The sequence below is a fragment of the Tursiops truncatus genome, chromosome 3 (genome assembly GCF_011762595.2).
Source record: "Tursiops truncatus isolate mTurTru1 chromosome 3, mTurTru1.mat.Y, whole genome shotgun sequence".
Taxonomy (NCBI): Eukaryota; Metazoa; Chordata; class Mammalia; order Artiodactyla; family Delphinidae; genus Tursiops; species Tursiops truncatus.
The window spans coordinates 123,583,873-123,600,952 of NC_047036.1; the positions used below are offsets into that span (position 1 = coordinate 123,583,873).

At 38.2% G+C, this 17,080-nt stretch overlaps 1 protein-coding gene across 1 annotated transcript in view; it reads right to left on the minus strand.

The window, feature by feature from the left end:
• Positions 1 to 17,080, minus strand: part of JAKMIP2 (janus kinase and microtubule interacting protein 2) — a 172,559-nt gene that overhangs the window by 44,510 nt on the left and 110,969 nt on the right. The window contains exons 3-9 of the mRNA XM_019924657.3: positions 12,143 to 12,640; positions 8,358 to 8,567; positions 6,428 to 6,526; positions 5,021 to 5,167; positions 3,995 to 4,135; positions 1,891 to 1,947; positions 852 to 971 (exon numbers count right to left, since the gene is read on the minus strand). Coding sequence (XP_019780216.1) covers positions 852 to 971; positions 1,891 to 1,947; positions 3,995 to 4,135; positions 5,021 to 5,167; positions 6,428 to 6,526; positions 8,358 to 8,567; positions 12,143 to 12,640 — 1,272 coding nt within the window. The remainder of the gene's footprint in view (positions 1 to 851; positions 972 to 1,890; positions 1,948 to 3,994; positions 4,136 to 5,020; positions 5,168 to 6,427; positions 6,527 to 8,357; positions 8,568 to 12,142; positions 12,641 to 17,080) is intronic.

Sequence of the window (17,080 nt, forward strand, 5' to 3'; positions counted from 1 at the left end):
AGAAATAAAGGTTTGTATGATATTGGATTCTATGTGATTTTATTCTTAATTTTAAAGTATGTGTATGGGCACAAATACTATGACAATTTCCAGATGCGCATTTCAGAAATATTTAAGTATTCATTAATAAGAGAAGCATTTGCTTATTTATACCTTTCTGATTATTACCCATTTGGGCTCGGATTACAGACAATTTTGGATCCAAATGAGAAAAATGTACACCCAGATTTTGGATCCAAATTTGAGGAGATGGTAATCAGAGTTTTAGTTTCAGTTCCTTTCAATACATTCATATCTAACAACTTCTTCCCCAGATAAATGATAAAAACATAGTTTTACAGCGTTAGGTCCCAAACTTCAGAGCATAATACAATCATCAAGGCGTTCTGTGAAAAATGCAGATTTGGGGGTTCCACCCTCAAGATCCTGAGTCAGGAGTTGTGTGGTCCAGGAACTTTCATGGTAATTGAACCCCCTAGATAGTTCAGACGAAGGTGGCCAACAAAGAAACTTGGCTAAACACTGTCTTAGACTTATTTAAAAGCTGTTCCTCTAAGCTTCTTCTTTGGTTCACACCTCCTCTGGATGAAGAATCTGGAAGAATAATTTTATTTTGAAAGAAGTCTTCAAGTTACAGAGCTGAACTTCAGAGAAGTTTCTACAAGGGCTACATAACATAGGTGAAGCTATTTCTAAGAGGTAACAAAGTCAAGCACAGTCTCAAAATTGGTCGCTATTATGAGATTATGTGCTGTTCATAAAGCAGATAAAAAGTGAAATGGTTTTTCTCCCCCTTCAAGGAAAGATGTGGTGACAATATCACAAAAGGAGAGAGAAGTGAAAAAGCTTACTTCATCCAAGTCATCATCAGGAGTAGCTGGCGTTCGGTCTGTTCTAAATGAGGCCATGGATGATGTTTCTGAATCCATGGAGTCCTCATCGTAGCCGATAAATGGGTCCAAAACAGGCCTCTAATGGAGGGACAGTACATATTTACCAATAAAACTTACAGTGGGGAAAGTCAACATATTATTAAAGCACTGTCAACTGGCAAACATGCAAATGAACAGAGAAGACATAGATCCTTTAATGCTTCTTTGATGAAATAAACATATTAGGCATGAACACAATAATTCCAATAAATGTTTGTCCTACGTTATTTCACTTCTGATATTTCAGAGGAAGATTCATTAATATTTGGGCTCTTCATAAAAACACTGTATCCTCTTTTATGTTACATTTTATACCATGATGATTTTATGTCATTTACTCTGTCCAGTATTTAAAATATAATTAAGGAATTCTGAAAGTCCAGGCATCTATGGGAAGGGATTATCAACTCATATCATCTAATTCCACATCCAAATCAAATGATGCAATTGTTAAAAGCAAAAATCAAACACATTGACAAATTAAATAACAAAACTTTGTGGATTATAAGAGGCTATACAGATATTCATGGATTGAGAGTATCATTATCAATAATATTGCCCAAGTGAATAATGAAAATATATTAATCAATTATAGGATGGGTACCAGATGCTAATATTATTCAGGGGAGACATCAAATAATAAGTATCTCTTTCATGTTCTTGGAGTGTGACTCTCCAGCTTGTCAGATAACCCTTTCTATGTCAAACCTAGTGGCTTCTTCCCTAAGAGGAACTCATATTAAAGCAAACCCTTTCAGGTTAAGATCCACAACGCAATCATTTTTGGACTTCTGAGAACTGTCAAGAGAAGAGGTTTTCTTCTGGCAGATAAACCCCAGGGTTTGCTGCAATTCAGGAACATGTGATTTATCACATCTTTGCAGGAAGATTCCTTGGCAAGCCTCACTTCTCCGGCTCTGTGTGTGGCAAAAGCCTGATAACCTAGTTTTCTCATTACCTTAATTGGCTTGGAACTTCTTCTATGCTTTCTCCTACGAATGAGCTTTTCCCGGTCCTGGAAAATAGATTAACGACTTTTCAGATCTTGAGTTGGTACATATCTCCCCGTAGGGTTTTGGGTTTTTTTTTTCCCCCAAAGACAGAGTTGTTTTTCCCCTGAGGCATTACATATTTCTATTTAAAATAAGATTATGTTTTGTAAATTTTGGCAACTTTGGGTTTGATACTTAAGTATTTTCAAAGGAAGGATATTCTACAACCTTTCCTGATTATGTGGATCTGAGAGCCTCACAGTCAGGAAGTACACTGTGTACACTGTGTTGCTAATTGGATTTCAAGTGTGTTATACTTGAAATCAAGAACAAAATAGTCATTCATGTTCTCCCAAAGCACAATTCTTCAATTTTCTCAGATCCCAAATTATTTTAAATTTAGGTGTGGAAAAAAATATTATTTTATTTTAAAGAATAAAACATTCTTTTCACTTAATCACTTGAAAAGCATAGAAAGCTATCTTTTGACTATGTTTGGATCCTTGTTCTCACCTGTAGCCTCTGAAAATGGGACAGGGTATCTGCTTGGTTGGAATCATCTAGTGTTTTCTTTTTTTGGATGGGGGGTGGTCCTCGTTAGAATGTTCTGGGAAATTCAAAGAATATCTAGAAATAACAATCGATTTCTTAATTCATTCTTTTTGTGAAAGGAGATATCCTGGGACTTTAGTGTCCACCTGCTAAATACTCCATATACTTACTGTACAAACTCAAAAGTGGATGGAGGGACTTCCCTGGTGGTCCAATGGTTAAGAATCCGCCTTCCAATGCAGGGGACACGGATTCGATCCCTGGTCTGGGAGCTAAGATCCCACATGCTTCAGGGCAATCCCGTGTGCCACAACTACAGAGCCCACGAGCCACAACTACTGAGCCTGCGTGCTCTGGAGCCCGTGCACCACAACTAGAGAGAAGTCCACACGCTGCAACAACAATCCCGTGTGCCGCAACTAAGACCCAACGCAGCCAGATAAATAAATGAATATTTTTTTAAAAAGTGGATGGAATAAGTGACACTTATGTCTTCTTGAAAGTCTGGTGGACATGCCTCAAAATTCTGTAAGAAACTTTTAGCTTAAACTCAGGATACTCAAAGCCAAGCAAATTCCTGGACTAGTGAATCTGTGAGATTTATGAGTTATTAAGGATGTGGAAGTGAAGTGAGGGGCGTAGAGCTTTTAAGCACATGTTTAAGAAATAATCTGGTTAAGCCAGTGGTGTTAACTTTTTTGATCTTTCACCTTTATAAGTAAAAGTAATTTGATCATGCAACCTTAATATATCCAAAACTTTTAAAATTTATACTTAGATGACCCTCCAAATGTAGCATATGCATTATAACATACACTCAACATGGAAACTTTTAAAAAGGTGAACCGTAAATAATTATAAAGCAGAATTTATCATCTTTTCTTCCCTCAATGGCAGTAAATCATCTTGCTCACCCTACTCTGGAGACTACTGCTTGAAACTCCCCCATCACTAGTTGACATCTGTAAGCCTTGGCTTGGTCCTCAGGAGTGATCACAGATGTCATTCACATAATAAAGACAGAGGCAAACAAGAAAACCCAAACGCGTATACAGGTCTCAGCCCAAAGTTGTAGGTAACACAGGCCTCAGCCAGATGCAGATGGGAGTAACTGCTTTACCTACTTCAGCAGGTACTGAAATCACAGTCAGAAGATCTGGACTGGAATTTCAGCTGTTATTCCATTATGATATTGGTGTTCATTCGACAAATATTTATTAAACTACCACTATGCGCCAGACACTGAATCAGGTGTTGGGAAACAAGAGACCTATGGTCCTGTTATTGTAGGCCAAGTATTTAATCTCTGAGCCTCAGAATCTTGATACTGGAAAGCAATTATAAGATACATCACACGATCCACCTACTCACATTATAATGCATTTGGGAATTATTTTAATGTGCTTTGCAGCTATTATTTGTGTTACCAAAGTTATTAACTGCTTCTAAGTGTATGTTGATTTCTTGGCTACTTGTCCTTGGAAACAGCTTAGAGTTTATAGATTAATCAAGACCTACCCTTGTGAGCTCATCAATAATGTTCTGCTGTTCAATGACCTGAAGTTTTAGAAACTCTGTCTCTTGTTCTTCATTAGCTTGATCGAGGTCATTCAGAGATTTTAATTTCTTCAAGGGTGGATGAGATGTAATTTTTTCTCTCTGGGTTGAAAAAAAAAAGAAAATGCAGGTGGAGACTTTGAAAATCCCAAACGTTAGTGGTTAACATAAAATATCTGTAGAAACTTTATGAGGCTACAGCTAAATGTGAAAATGGCCCAGCTTCAATACACACACACACACCAACACCCTCAAGTACATTTTGTCTTCTGTAATAGGTGGAAATCACTGGGAATGTCTGAAGATCTCTACAGCAGGACGGGAAGTCTGTGAAGGAGTACGTTAGCACGTCACCTCTATATATAATGAAAATGATGGCATCTGTTCTCAGTTACTATGCAAGATCTCAGGAGATGTGGGGTACCCACTCTACAGTTCCACAAAGTGCACGTTAGTGAAATTCTTGGAAGGAGGTTTCTATTTTTTTAATTTTATTAATTTTTAAAAAAGTTTTATTGACGTTTAGTTGATTTACAATGTTGTGTTAATTTCTGCTGTATAGCAAAGTGACTCAGTTATACATATATATATATTCTTTTTCATATTCTTTTCCATTCTGGAATATCACAGGATATTGAAGATAGTTCCCTGTGCTATACAGTAGGACCTTGTTTATCTTGGAAGGAGGTTTCTGTGGCTGAGGAGCTAGGTTGAAACTCTGCTTCTCTATTTTGGAGCTTTTGGAGAGTGTACAGATTCCTGGAAGTGCTCTCATCATTCTGCAAAATTTAGAAACCCCACAAAATTCAAAGCCAGCAACCTTCTCTTGATTTCTTCCTTATGTGTTCCTTGCTTACATAAGGGAAAAATCTAAGCTTTCACAAATAGCATTGTATTTTAAAAATAAACTGGGAAAGACCAGGAAGTCAGGTTAACAGTGTAATAAAAGGAAAGAAGCTGCAGTTTTGCAGAGTCTGTGGTACACACCATTTCTGAATTTTCCTTGGTAACGGCTTTTAGTTTCTCTTCCATGCGCTGCAAAGACACCACCAGTTCATCGTTTCTCTTGGCGAGGCACTTGTTCCTTTCCAGAAGAGGTTTACATTGTTTTTCGGTTTCCCGCACGCGTTTTAACTGGGAAGACATAAGACAATGTGTCCCTCGTGTTTAGAGGCTGAAAATGACTTCATTATACCAAGAGCCACCAAAAAGAATGTAAAATGTAAGGCACAGAGCATGATATTTTAAACACAAGCATCCAAAAATGACGTAAAAAATCCCTAATACTAATAAGAAAATGAACGCACAAGAGGAAATGGGCAAAAGACAAAGGGCAAATCACACAGGATACCCAAAAGGCCAATAGATATTTGAAAAGTTACTCCACCTCATTAGTGAGAAGGAAAATAAAAATGAAAATCCTACAATAAGAATATACCTCACACCCACCAAAATGACTAAAATGACCAATTAACTTTGCATGTTGACAAAGACATGGAGAAACTACAACTCTCATACATTGTTGGGGGAAATGTGGCTATTAAGACAACTGTGGAAAACTGGTAGCAACTGCTGAAGCTGACTGCATGCATACTCTATGATCCAGTTATTCTGTTCCTTAGTATATTCCCCCCAGACATGAGCACATTTTCTCACCAGGACATGTAGCAGCACCATTAACAGCTATAAATTGTTATGAAACAACATTAATGTCCATTAACAATAGATGAATATATATATATATTTATCATATAATTGTATATACATATCATATATTGTTTATACTTTTACAATAAATATATAATTATATCATATATAATTGAATATGATAGAAAGTGAAAATGAATGAATTCTACATGCAACACAGTGGATGACTCTCACCAATGGAATGCTGAGCAAAAAAGCCCGACACAAAGGAGTAATTCTCATATGATTCCATTTACAACACATTTTGTTGTTGTTGTTGGTTGGGCCGCACGGCTTGCGGGAATCTTAGTTCCCCAACCAGAGACTGAACCCAGGCCCCAGTAATCAAAGTGCCGAGCCCTAACCACTGGACCGCCAGGGAATTCCCTACAACACGTTTTAAAAATGGCGATAGACATCTGTAGAGAGAGAATTCAGTATAGTGGTTAACTTTAGAAGGATGGTGATTGAAAGAGGTCACACAAAGGGGAAGTTCTGAGATGCTGGTAATCTTCCACTTATTCACCTGGGTAGTGGTTATATGGGTGCTTCGCCCATAATATGCTTCACTGGGGCATATTTACTGAGCCATACCTTTATTATTTGTGCACTTTTCTTTACTGTGCTATACTTCTATAACATCGTATATACTACTATAACAAAATGTTTAAAAAATAATAAAATAAAAAAAATTTGCTTAGAACTCACCAATTCATTTCGTTCATCTCCAAGCAAGGTATTCCTGTCTTCTAATTTTCTTATAGTGGCGTTCAACTCAGCTATTCTCTTTTGATTTCTTCGCAAATCCTACACATGAAAATTAAAATTATTATTTCTTCAATAATACTTTTCACAAAATTTTAGAATACTGCTCATAAAAGTAATAGGCTTGGTTCCTTTCATTTGGCTCATGAGTTGAGAGTAAAATGTTCTCTTATTCAGAGAAGAGTAAATATTTACCCTATTCCAATCCCCAATATTCTCTGCTTGGGTTTAAGATCAAGCCTGTTTGAAGTTGTAAATGAATTCCATGTGGCAGATACTCCCTGGAGCCCTGGCTCCTGGCAAAGGAAGTGGTAGATGGTTGGATCAGTTTATGAGATCTGTGAGCTGTGAGACCAAGGTCACTTTGTGATTACATGAGGTTCATGGTTACATGAGGTTCATCCCTTGTGTCATGGCTGCACATTGCTTCCCAAAGCCTAGACAGATGTCCTGCTATTACTCTTAGCCAAAGAGAGGATAGAGCAGGATAGAGGGATGGGATTTGCAAATTCCTGCATACCCCGGAGAAAAAGGTCAGACTCAGAAGGCTGGTGCATTACTTTCATGTATAGAAGACAGTAGATTATAGGATAAACTTCGCTGGTAGATTCTGCCCAGATCAGCTGGCTTCCCCACTGGCATAATAGTCATGGAATCACTTTACACGCAGCAGTCATAGATTAAGTCTGTGCTCTAGAGTCCATAGGACATATATACTTGCAATTCCATTATCATCTTACATTTTGATAGTGCTGTACTGTTGGCAAAGCAGTTTCACACACTATTCCTTGATTCACAATATCCTAAAGGATTCAGCAGAACCGGTAAGATTCAGGGAGGTCGTAGGTTGTTCAAGGTCTATACTAATATGTATTGGATGCTGTGTGCCAGACACTATGTTCTATATTTACATATCTTTTCTTCTAAACCTTAGACCACCTCTGTGGAGTACCACTATTGCCTCTATTTTACAGATGAGGAAACTCTGAGCAGTCAAAGGATCTGCCTAAGGTCACACAGCAAACAGCAGATCCAGGATTTAAACTAAAGGGTATGACTCTAGAGCTCATTCTCTTGACAATTTTACTACACTGCAGCTAAGTGTCAGTGACAGAACTAAAACTTACATCTGCTGAATCCTAGTTCAGTATTCTTTCTGCCACCTACTGGGATATATGTATATATATATATATATATACACATATATTCATAAATTATTTATTAGTCAGTTCTAAGTACTACTTTGGAACCTACCTCTGTTCCTAAAAAATACATTGTCATCTTTTTTAGCGCTAAATAATTTGCAAGGTATAAGATATGAAAGTAAACTATATACAAGCTGATTTCTATCACTAAACTTCTGAAAATAATTTCTCATATAAAATGAGGAAACTCCAGGAAAATAAGTGTCAAACAATCAGACTTGAAGCTTTCAGGTGACGATTATAAATGGTTTAGTCTTTTACACAGTTATACATTTTGACCCCTGTACATGATAACCATTTTTACCAATTTTCAACTCAATTGTTCACACAAGGGAAAATGACCAGTCTTGGCAAGAGGCAAAGTATTTTCATCTAATTTATGATTCTTATAATATTGCTGATGTTTGGACAGGTATCACGGCTAGAAAAATTCTGTAAAGGATTTTAAAAGATATGTAATTCTCTTGTGATCAGCTAATGCAGTACAGACCACTTTGTTGTCTATGAGTTTAGAAAACTCTGCTCCCAAGGTACTTGCTTGTTTTATAGTAGGAGGTGGAATTGATTGCTCTGTAGTAAACAGGAAAAGAGCTTAAGTGAAAAGTAAAACTTAGGCGCTAAATAAAAGATGACTCCTGAGTTTTTAACTTCAACTTGAATAGACTTACAGGACTGCTGCAGTGTTCAGAGCCATCTCCTGCCCTTCCCGGAATTTCTCGTTTTGGACTGCTCATGTTACATTCAGCCTCCTTGACCAGAAAGAGCTGTTCATCCAAAGCCTCCTTCTGCAGTTGGAGTTTCTGTACATAGCCTGTTTGGGTCTCCAGTTCCTTTTCCAGGGAAAAGATGATCCTGTCCTTGGCTTTGATTTCATCCATCTGAATTAAATGACACCCATGACATTTTATTTAACAATGCTGCAAAGAAATGCATTTTTACAATGGTATGAGCTTAACTTTTGTTCTGCTGATTGATATAGAGAAAAAAATCATGAATATGACAAGTATACTGAATTCAGGAGTCAGACAAGGCAAGAATAGGTAATGAACGGCCATCCTAGACTAATTAGGTGTCAAGGAGGGTAATTTTTTCTCTCTAGTATATCCTATGTAGGTGCTGTGATTCAATATATTGTTTGAAACAGTCTGGTTTGGTTGGATATGGAAAGCAAAAGTTAACTTTAAAACAGGGCATTAGTGTTAATAAGGACAGATGCTAAATATTCTACTACAATGTTTCCCAGGACAATGTGTGATGTTACCTCCTGTGTGGAGGAATGACTTTTGAGTTCAGTTTAAATAGCAGTAACAACTATGAACAGGTCATTTGTAACTGAAGAAGCTACAGTATTTCCAGTAGCCTCATCATTTCCTAAGGCCAATATGTTTGCATTCAAGTGGTGAATTTGTCCTTCCATGGTTCATGTTGTATGGTTCTTTCCATTCCTATCCATTTTTCAGAGCAGCCAGTTCTTAGCAACCATTTTACTATTATAGTCAGAAAATCATGGTTGGGACAAGAACTGGAATAGAAAATACCTGCTAGTATTAGTTACTATTTTCCCACCTATATCTGTGGGATATATTTATTGATCCCAACACTCATTTTTGTTAAGCCTGGGCATGGCCTCAGAAATACTTCTCAACTAAAGGCCAAAAGCATTTGATACCAATTGATCAGAGTTCCACTGGACTGAAAACTTTTTGCCATCCCTGGGTGAGGGCTAGTGAAGTTAATATCTATAAACAATCTCTGAAGAAAGCACAGCCATTAGGTAAAACCTTTCTTCTCATTTCATTATATTCCATGAGAATCTTAAAAATGGAAATAGAATAGACACATTTAATGCAAACAATAGTATACTGTTCTCCTCTTTATAAAAATGTCTCCTTATATATAACAAATCACTTGGTATAAATCTTTCTTTGCTGTGTTCCTAAGACCAAAATACATATTTATATATATTTGGAACAGAAACTGTATTATACAATCACATCTTCCCACATGTAACTCTCTGTGAGCTACTGCCTCCAAGTCACAGGATAAAATTTTAGATCATTTTTGGGAGGCCATGGTGCTGTGACATCATCTGATAACTTGGCAAGTAATCAAACGCTGTCCTGTTAATTTGGGAGTAAAAGCATTGTCTTCATTTTATCTCCTTGCAGGAAACTTGAGTCCAGTGTTGCTCTTATCTAAGTAGCACGTTCCTTTGTTTGATCTGTCATCTATGGTTTATTTCCAGTTTACCGTAGCTCCAGATCTGCATGCTCTTACTTGGTTCTTAAGTACCCTACATAACTGAACTGGCTGGGAAATCACCCCATTACACCCATATAATCAGCCTCATCATTATAACTGAAATTTATTGATCTTTTTCTACATTCAAGGCATTCAGGGCCTTACATACCTTGTCTAATTTTATAACAATCCTATTATATAGGTTCTGTTATCACCATTTCACAGGTGACGACTGAGGACCCAAAGGGTTAAGAACTTGTTCATGGTCATATGGCTAATAAATGATGAAGACTGATTTAATATACAGTCTTATGACCCTAGAGCCCATTCTATTTGGCCCTATGCTATACTTATGCCAAGGTTATCCTTCCAGCATTTTCCCAAAGTGGTTTTCTGTAGACTATCCAGTACCTAGTGTCAAGCAGTCTCTATTGCATGCTGGTTATAAATATGGACTCTGGTTTCAGAATACTGAAAATCTTCCAAATTTCTAATTAGATGGGTACATACCAGAATTCCCTGGGAAAATTTTCTACACAGAATAGCTCCCATTTCTCTCCTTTTCAGTTCCAAAAATAAAACTGGGTGTTGCAGTAAGAACAGGATTAGAAGGAAAAAATGAACTGCATCTGTATTAATGAAAAAGTTTCCCCTGTTTCTCTGTTTGTACCCAATTTTTGAACCAATCTTCAGACAGATTAGATTTTACATTGTTATTAAGAGGGATTTCAAGTCTGCTTCTGCAATGTGCTGGTGAAAGGAAATCAGGGAAGAAATTGCAGACCAACAGGTAGATATATGTGTAGATTTCACATTAAAAGCATCGACAAGCAAAAATATTTAATGTAAATATAATGTAAAAAATATTTAATGTAAAGCTTCCTTTTCATTTAAGATTTTACATTAAAAGCATCGACAAGCAAAAATATTTAATGTAAGCTTCCTTACCTACCTGCTGACTCCAGAGTTCACAGTCTTGATTCTTTCTTCATCAGCCGTTGTTGTCTTAAAAACCAAAGGCAGGGCAGAGACCAATATTTCTGCACTGTGTTTGGTCTTTATTGTCAACCAATGCGATAGTATGAATTGCAGATAAAGAATTTGGAAAGTGTAGCAAAGGCAACATTTTACAGTCACACTGTATTGCAGTACAAAGAAAATCATATGTTTAGTTTTCTAAAATGTTCTACCATAACCATTTTTTACATAAAATTGAAATCCTAGAGATACTGTCTAAGACACATAATTGGAATTCTTAGAATATAAATGCTTAGACCTGGCACACACAAGAAGGAAGGTGTAGTTTTTCCTAAGAAAATATTTTTAGAGAAGCATAAAGTACACTCGAACAGGTGATAGTTAATATATAACCAAGATATAACTAATGCGAAACATTCTGAATATAGATGCATATAAATACTTCTAAGAGAAGGCCAATCTGCAACATTATAGCTTTCACACAATAATTCTATTTGTTTTACTTTTAAGCATAGTGAGAGACTGACGTGGCTTTTGGTCATACATATTAAAAAGAAAGACTCAACTCAGTAGGGGTTGAAGGAAGTCTTGGAAATTTGTAATAGCAAATAAGCTATTTAGGAATGACATCCAATTTAAGAATTATAATGGCCCCTATTTTGAGTGGCCTCTGTTTATTCTGGGAAAGAAGATCTCTTTGTAAAATGACTAGGGGTTTTATAGCTCTATTTCTTGCTTTCAGACACGGTTCCTGGAGAGAAGACAGGTGAATCCCAGAGGATGTTCCCAGTGGCTGCCATTTTCAGACACCTTGAAAGCCAAAGAAACTTCCCTTTCCCCGGTAAAAACCCCCAAACATTTTATAAATGGAAAGCCTACAAAACATGCTGATTTTGGAAGAGTTCATAATTCAGAATATTTCCATGGACATCCAAGAAAACAGGAGTCATTAAACCCATACTCTCCATACATGTGGGGCTGGAAGAATCCAGTTTCCATGAGAAAGGTGACTCCAAAATCTTTTACCTTTTACAATGCCAATTTTGGCCTGGGCGCATCTACTTATCTATTGACCTATCTTGCATCTTGGCCATAGCACTAGACAGAAGGAGGGTACTGTTTACAATCCTCTCATGAAAGACACCTTTCATGAAAAAGACACCTTTCATGAAAAAGCAAACCCCAAAGCACTCTGAAGCCTGGAAAGAGAATGGTTCTGCCCTGGGTTACTAACCAGCCTCCGAATATCCCGCTCCGACTCCCACTTGATCTTGGAGATGGCTTCTTGGTGGGACTGATGCTCACTCCTGAGGTCCCCAGCCTTGATTTTATCCGCTTGGATCATATTGCTTAGCGCCTCATCCACCTGCTTCTTGGCCGTTTTCAGGTCCGCAATTTCCTGTAAGAGCTTAAGGCGCTCTGCATCAAACAGTTTCCGGGCCTCCTCGCGGGCCTCGATGGTGAGCGCTGTCCTTACTTTGTCGCTGCTGCCGTCCCGGAGCGCACACAGCGCCGACTTGAGCCTCTGGATCTCCCCGTCCCGCACCTTCACCGTCCGGGCCATTTCCTGCTCGTGCTGCTTGATGAGATTCTCCCGCACGGCCTGCAGCTCCTTCATCTTCTCCTCGTGGAGCTTGGTTTTGAGTTCGGTCACCAGGACCGTGTGCTTGCGCTGCTCCAGCTCACGGATCCTCTTGGCTTCTTGAGTTTTCTCTCTTTCGAGTTTAGATACCTGAAGGCAGAGAGGTGAAAGGATGAAAAGAGGTGAGCCTCATCAAAAAGGTGTGCTCCTAGGCAGGACTGGCAGCTCAGGCCCCTGAGATCTCTTAATGCCTCATCTCTTTTCAAGTTCCAGCCCCCTGTGGAAGGAGCGAGGGGAACCACAGGCCTTTTAATGCTGGGAATGCAGTGGGAAAGGAGGAAATACCCGAGGGTGCTTACATTACTTTGTTCAGAAAAATAGTTGATGTTCTGGGGCCTTACTGTTCTGTGTGGTCTGCAGACAAGCAGCACAGCCATCACCCAGGGGCCTGTCAGAAATGCAGGGGCTCCATCCCAGACCTACGAATCAGAGCCTGCAGTGTAACAAATCCCCAGGTGACTGGTGTACACATTAAAATTAGGAAGCGGTACTATAATAGTCTTCACCCTGGTGAGGAGTTCAAAACAGATCACCTGGAGAGCTTTCTAGACTACACATCCCTAACAAGGTCCAAACTGATAAATGTGGGTGTACCGGGACACCCAGGTTGGTCCATAGTTCAATATTATGATCAGGCTAATAAATTGGTGCCTAAAGTGATAGTATAAAATATTCTTCCGCCCCTTTTTTTGGAAGAGAAGCTAATTGCTGCTAAGGGGGAGGTGAGAAATGAAGACAGTTGATATGTCCTCAACCTTACCTTTCTTACTATGGCAACTTGGTTCCACCCCCAAAATTATTACAGGCACACACACACCAGCCCAAAACCCCGCAGTGCAGGGCCCTGTGCTAAAGGCGTTCAGTGGCTGTTGTTATTTCTGCTACATGGGTGTCTGCATCCTTCACTACCCCGTGCTTTTATCTCCCTCTCTCTCCCACCTAAGCCAACACTCCAAGGAATTTAATAAAGTACTCCTTTTCAAATTTTCATCTGTCAGGTATTCTGGTTTAAAAAATTCTCCTGTGTTTTGTACTATTTCTAATGATAATATAGGTCTCTTCATAGATTAGCAATGGCACTACCTTAATTTGTCTGTGAGTCCATCTCTGATTCAGTAGATCAGGGTAGGGCCCCAGCATCTGTAGCTTAAAAAAGACTCACCAGGCTCTTGTACTGTTCTCCTTCCCCCTCCTCATCTCTGCTGCCTGCCTTTGTTCCTCTGTCTCTGTTGTTTGCACATACACCACACACACACATACACCCACACAGTAACCTGGAAAAAAGGAAGAACTCGGCAGCCCCAGGAGTAATATCTGGGTGAGTGATACTGAGTCTCTGCCATTTGTAAAACTAGAACGTTTCATAAAATAATTAAGAGCCCTTCCAGCTGAAAAATGTTAAGATCCAAATTCCTTATTGAAACCATTGTAATTATAATGTAAAGTGTCTGAGATTTCACTTACCTTAACAGTTTACCTACCTTTAGCTAGAACAGGATTTTCTAAGTCCATATGGCATTTTATGAACATTTTATTTTAAAGGCACAGCAATTATTCCCATGTAGGTTATTCTAAAAGAACTCAGGGCACAAGGAGACTTGGCAAAATATGCAGCCAGGCATCCCCAAATGACTGTCCTTGGGTCTTGCCTCCAGCCTAGGCTCAGGTCCCCTCCCGGATGCCCTTTAGTTCATATGTTCTAGAGCTGTGCTGTCCCATGCGGTGGCCACTAGCCACACTGAGCACTTGCAATATTGAAAATCTGAATTGAGCCCTGCCCTAAGTGTAAAATACATACCCGATTTTGAAGACTCAGTATGAGGTAAACATTAATATCTCATTAATAATTTTTACATTGATTACATGTTGAAACTATAATACTTTGGATAAATTAGGTAAAATAAAGTATATTATTAAAATTAATGCTGTTTAGTTTTACTTTTTAAAATTGTGGTTATAAGAAATTTTAAAATCACATATGTGGCTTGCGTTTGTGGCACATATTATGTTTCTTTTGGACAGCATTGCTCCAGAGTTCTTGGAGGTTCATTTAATGAACCGAGCTTTCTTCACACTGCTGCTGACATTCTCTTAGTAAAGTCCTGTTATGATCTGATTTATGCGCCAGGACTCCTTTCTGTCGGGGAATAAAATCCCAACACTTCAGCTGCATCTTTCAGCTCTCAGAAGACTTGGTTGGACTTCCAGCTCCCATTTCCACTCCTCACTCTACCTCTCCAGGCACGGGGGATTATCCTGTTTTCTGCACATGCCCTACATCGCTGTACCTGTGTGCCTACCTGAGATTCTTCTTCCTGACCTGCCCTTCCCTCAGCTCCTTTTGGGATCCTTTCATTCCTCATGACCCAACTAAATGTCACCCTCTCTGATCATGACACCCCAATCACCCAGGACCAAGCTTATTTCTCCTGCATTTGTCTTCTCAGTGCAGTTTGCTAATACCTCCTTACTGGTCTCTTCCACATTTTTCTTTATGCTGTATTTTTTTTACATACTTGTCTGTCCTCACCACCTCCTCTCCTACCTCACCTCAGACTGGAAACTCCTAGAAGGCTGCCAGTGAGCCTTGTTCATCTTTGTCTACCCATTGGTTGTCAGCACAACACATGATAAGAAGACAAAGCGTACGTGTGGAATTAAAGAATGTAAGCCAATATGTTTCCCTGGCTAGCCTCGTAACCAGAGGCAGGAATAATATATCCTGTCAACGATTTAGAGAACGAACATAGGCTTGCACTGTTACCCAGAGCAGCCCTCATCCATCCCTTCCCTGTATAAAACAAAAAAAACCCTAACATATAATGTTTGCCTGTCCTCTGTTTGATGCTTCTCTCAGTTCTTCAGTGATGAAAACCTAAATCTAACTTTCCATTTTTCTACAATGAACTGAAGAAGTATCTTCTAGACCATGAGTGGGCAAACAACAGCTCATAGGCCAAATCTTTCCTGCCCCACCCCCAGTCTTTGTTAATAAAGTTTTATTGGAACACAACCAGGCCCATCCATTTCCATATTGCCTATGGCTGCTTTCACGCTACAATGAAGTTGAGTAGTTTCACAGAGACTGTCTGGCCCACAAAGCCTAAAATATTTACTGTTTTGCCCTTCACAGAAAATGTTTGCTGATTCTTCTTTTAGATAACGCACTTTTTGACATAAGAGGCCTTATTTTTCACTGATTTAGAAACTCTGTAATTTATCTTCCATCTAGGACCTTGGGGAAATTAACTTTAGCTTGAGTGGTACGAAACGGGATCATCTTCAATTTCAGCAGGACGTATTTATGTTCCTTAGGCATTTGGAACAGTATCATGACTATTAAGAGCTGATAGGTAACAAGTTACTAAGGGAATTTTAGCAACTCTTCCTAAAACAATAAAACGTTGTAGTAAAAATGGATAAAGGGTAATGAATTCTGGGTTTGTATTTTGATTTCATCATCTGCTGTCTCTAAGAAGGTTGCTTTATTCTGAGGATCTTTGATTACAATTTTAAAAATACCTGTAAAAGAATTATTTTTAGGATTAAATTAGATAGTGAATGGGAAAGTAGCTTGAACTGTAAAGTACTATAAAATGTAAGGTAATGATATTATTATTGGATATGAGGAGATACTCTTGATCTAAAATTATTTGTCAAATTCTCTGCAGGTGCATTAGATTGTACCACTTTGTGATTCTGTAATTTCTCTCAAATTTATTTATAAACACTAATCTTTTGTGTGTAGACTGGAGAGGAAATGAATGAAAAAGAAAAAAAAAGTGAAAATACAGGTATATGGGAAATATATTCCAGCATGAAGACAAAACTAACACTGGCCTTTTTGTCTATCACATAAAAGGGATCCACAGAACTCAAAGAAAATTCAAAGGTATTGAATTACATTTGGCATTTTTTATGTCTGCTTATTTTGGTTGTCATGGAAACTGTCATTTTTGGCAGGATTTCTAGGTATGATTTTTTTAGGCTTGGGAGAAGAGTTTCACTGTGAAGGAGATACAAAGAATGTGACTGACATCTGGGAGGAAAAAAGAACCAATAGAAATTCTGTAGTAAAATCATTTTCTGAAAATTATTTGCAGCTTAGATTGCACCACTAAGGAAATAGATCTTAATATCTTAATGTAAATCATGAGAATGAGTATACGAAAAGATGAAGAACTACCCCTGAGTAACTGAAAAAATGTGAAGATGATAATACTTTGAAATGGAAAAAATTATTTATTAATTGGAGAGAGAATCAATTTTGTTAGTGGAAATGTTTTATGGAGAAAAATTTCAGCTCGATCACATAAATAGTAAGCATTTATTGAGGGTTTAATTTACTATGTATGAGGCGATTTTTTAAAGGCTTTACACCTATCAGTACATTTAACCTCCTAGACAGCTCTATGATTTGTTGCACCTGAATTTCTGATGAGAAAAATGGGGAACAGGCTCTACATAAGCACAACATAAAGAAGGCTGATCAGAGTCCAGTGTGGGCCAGGAGCCAGGTCAGGTCAGATC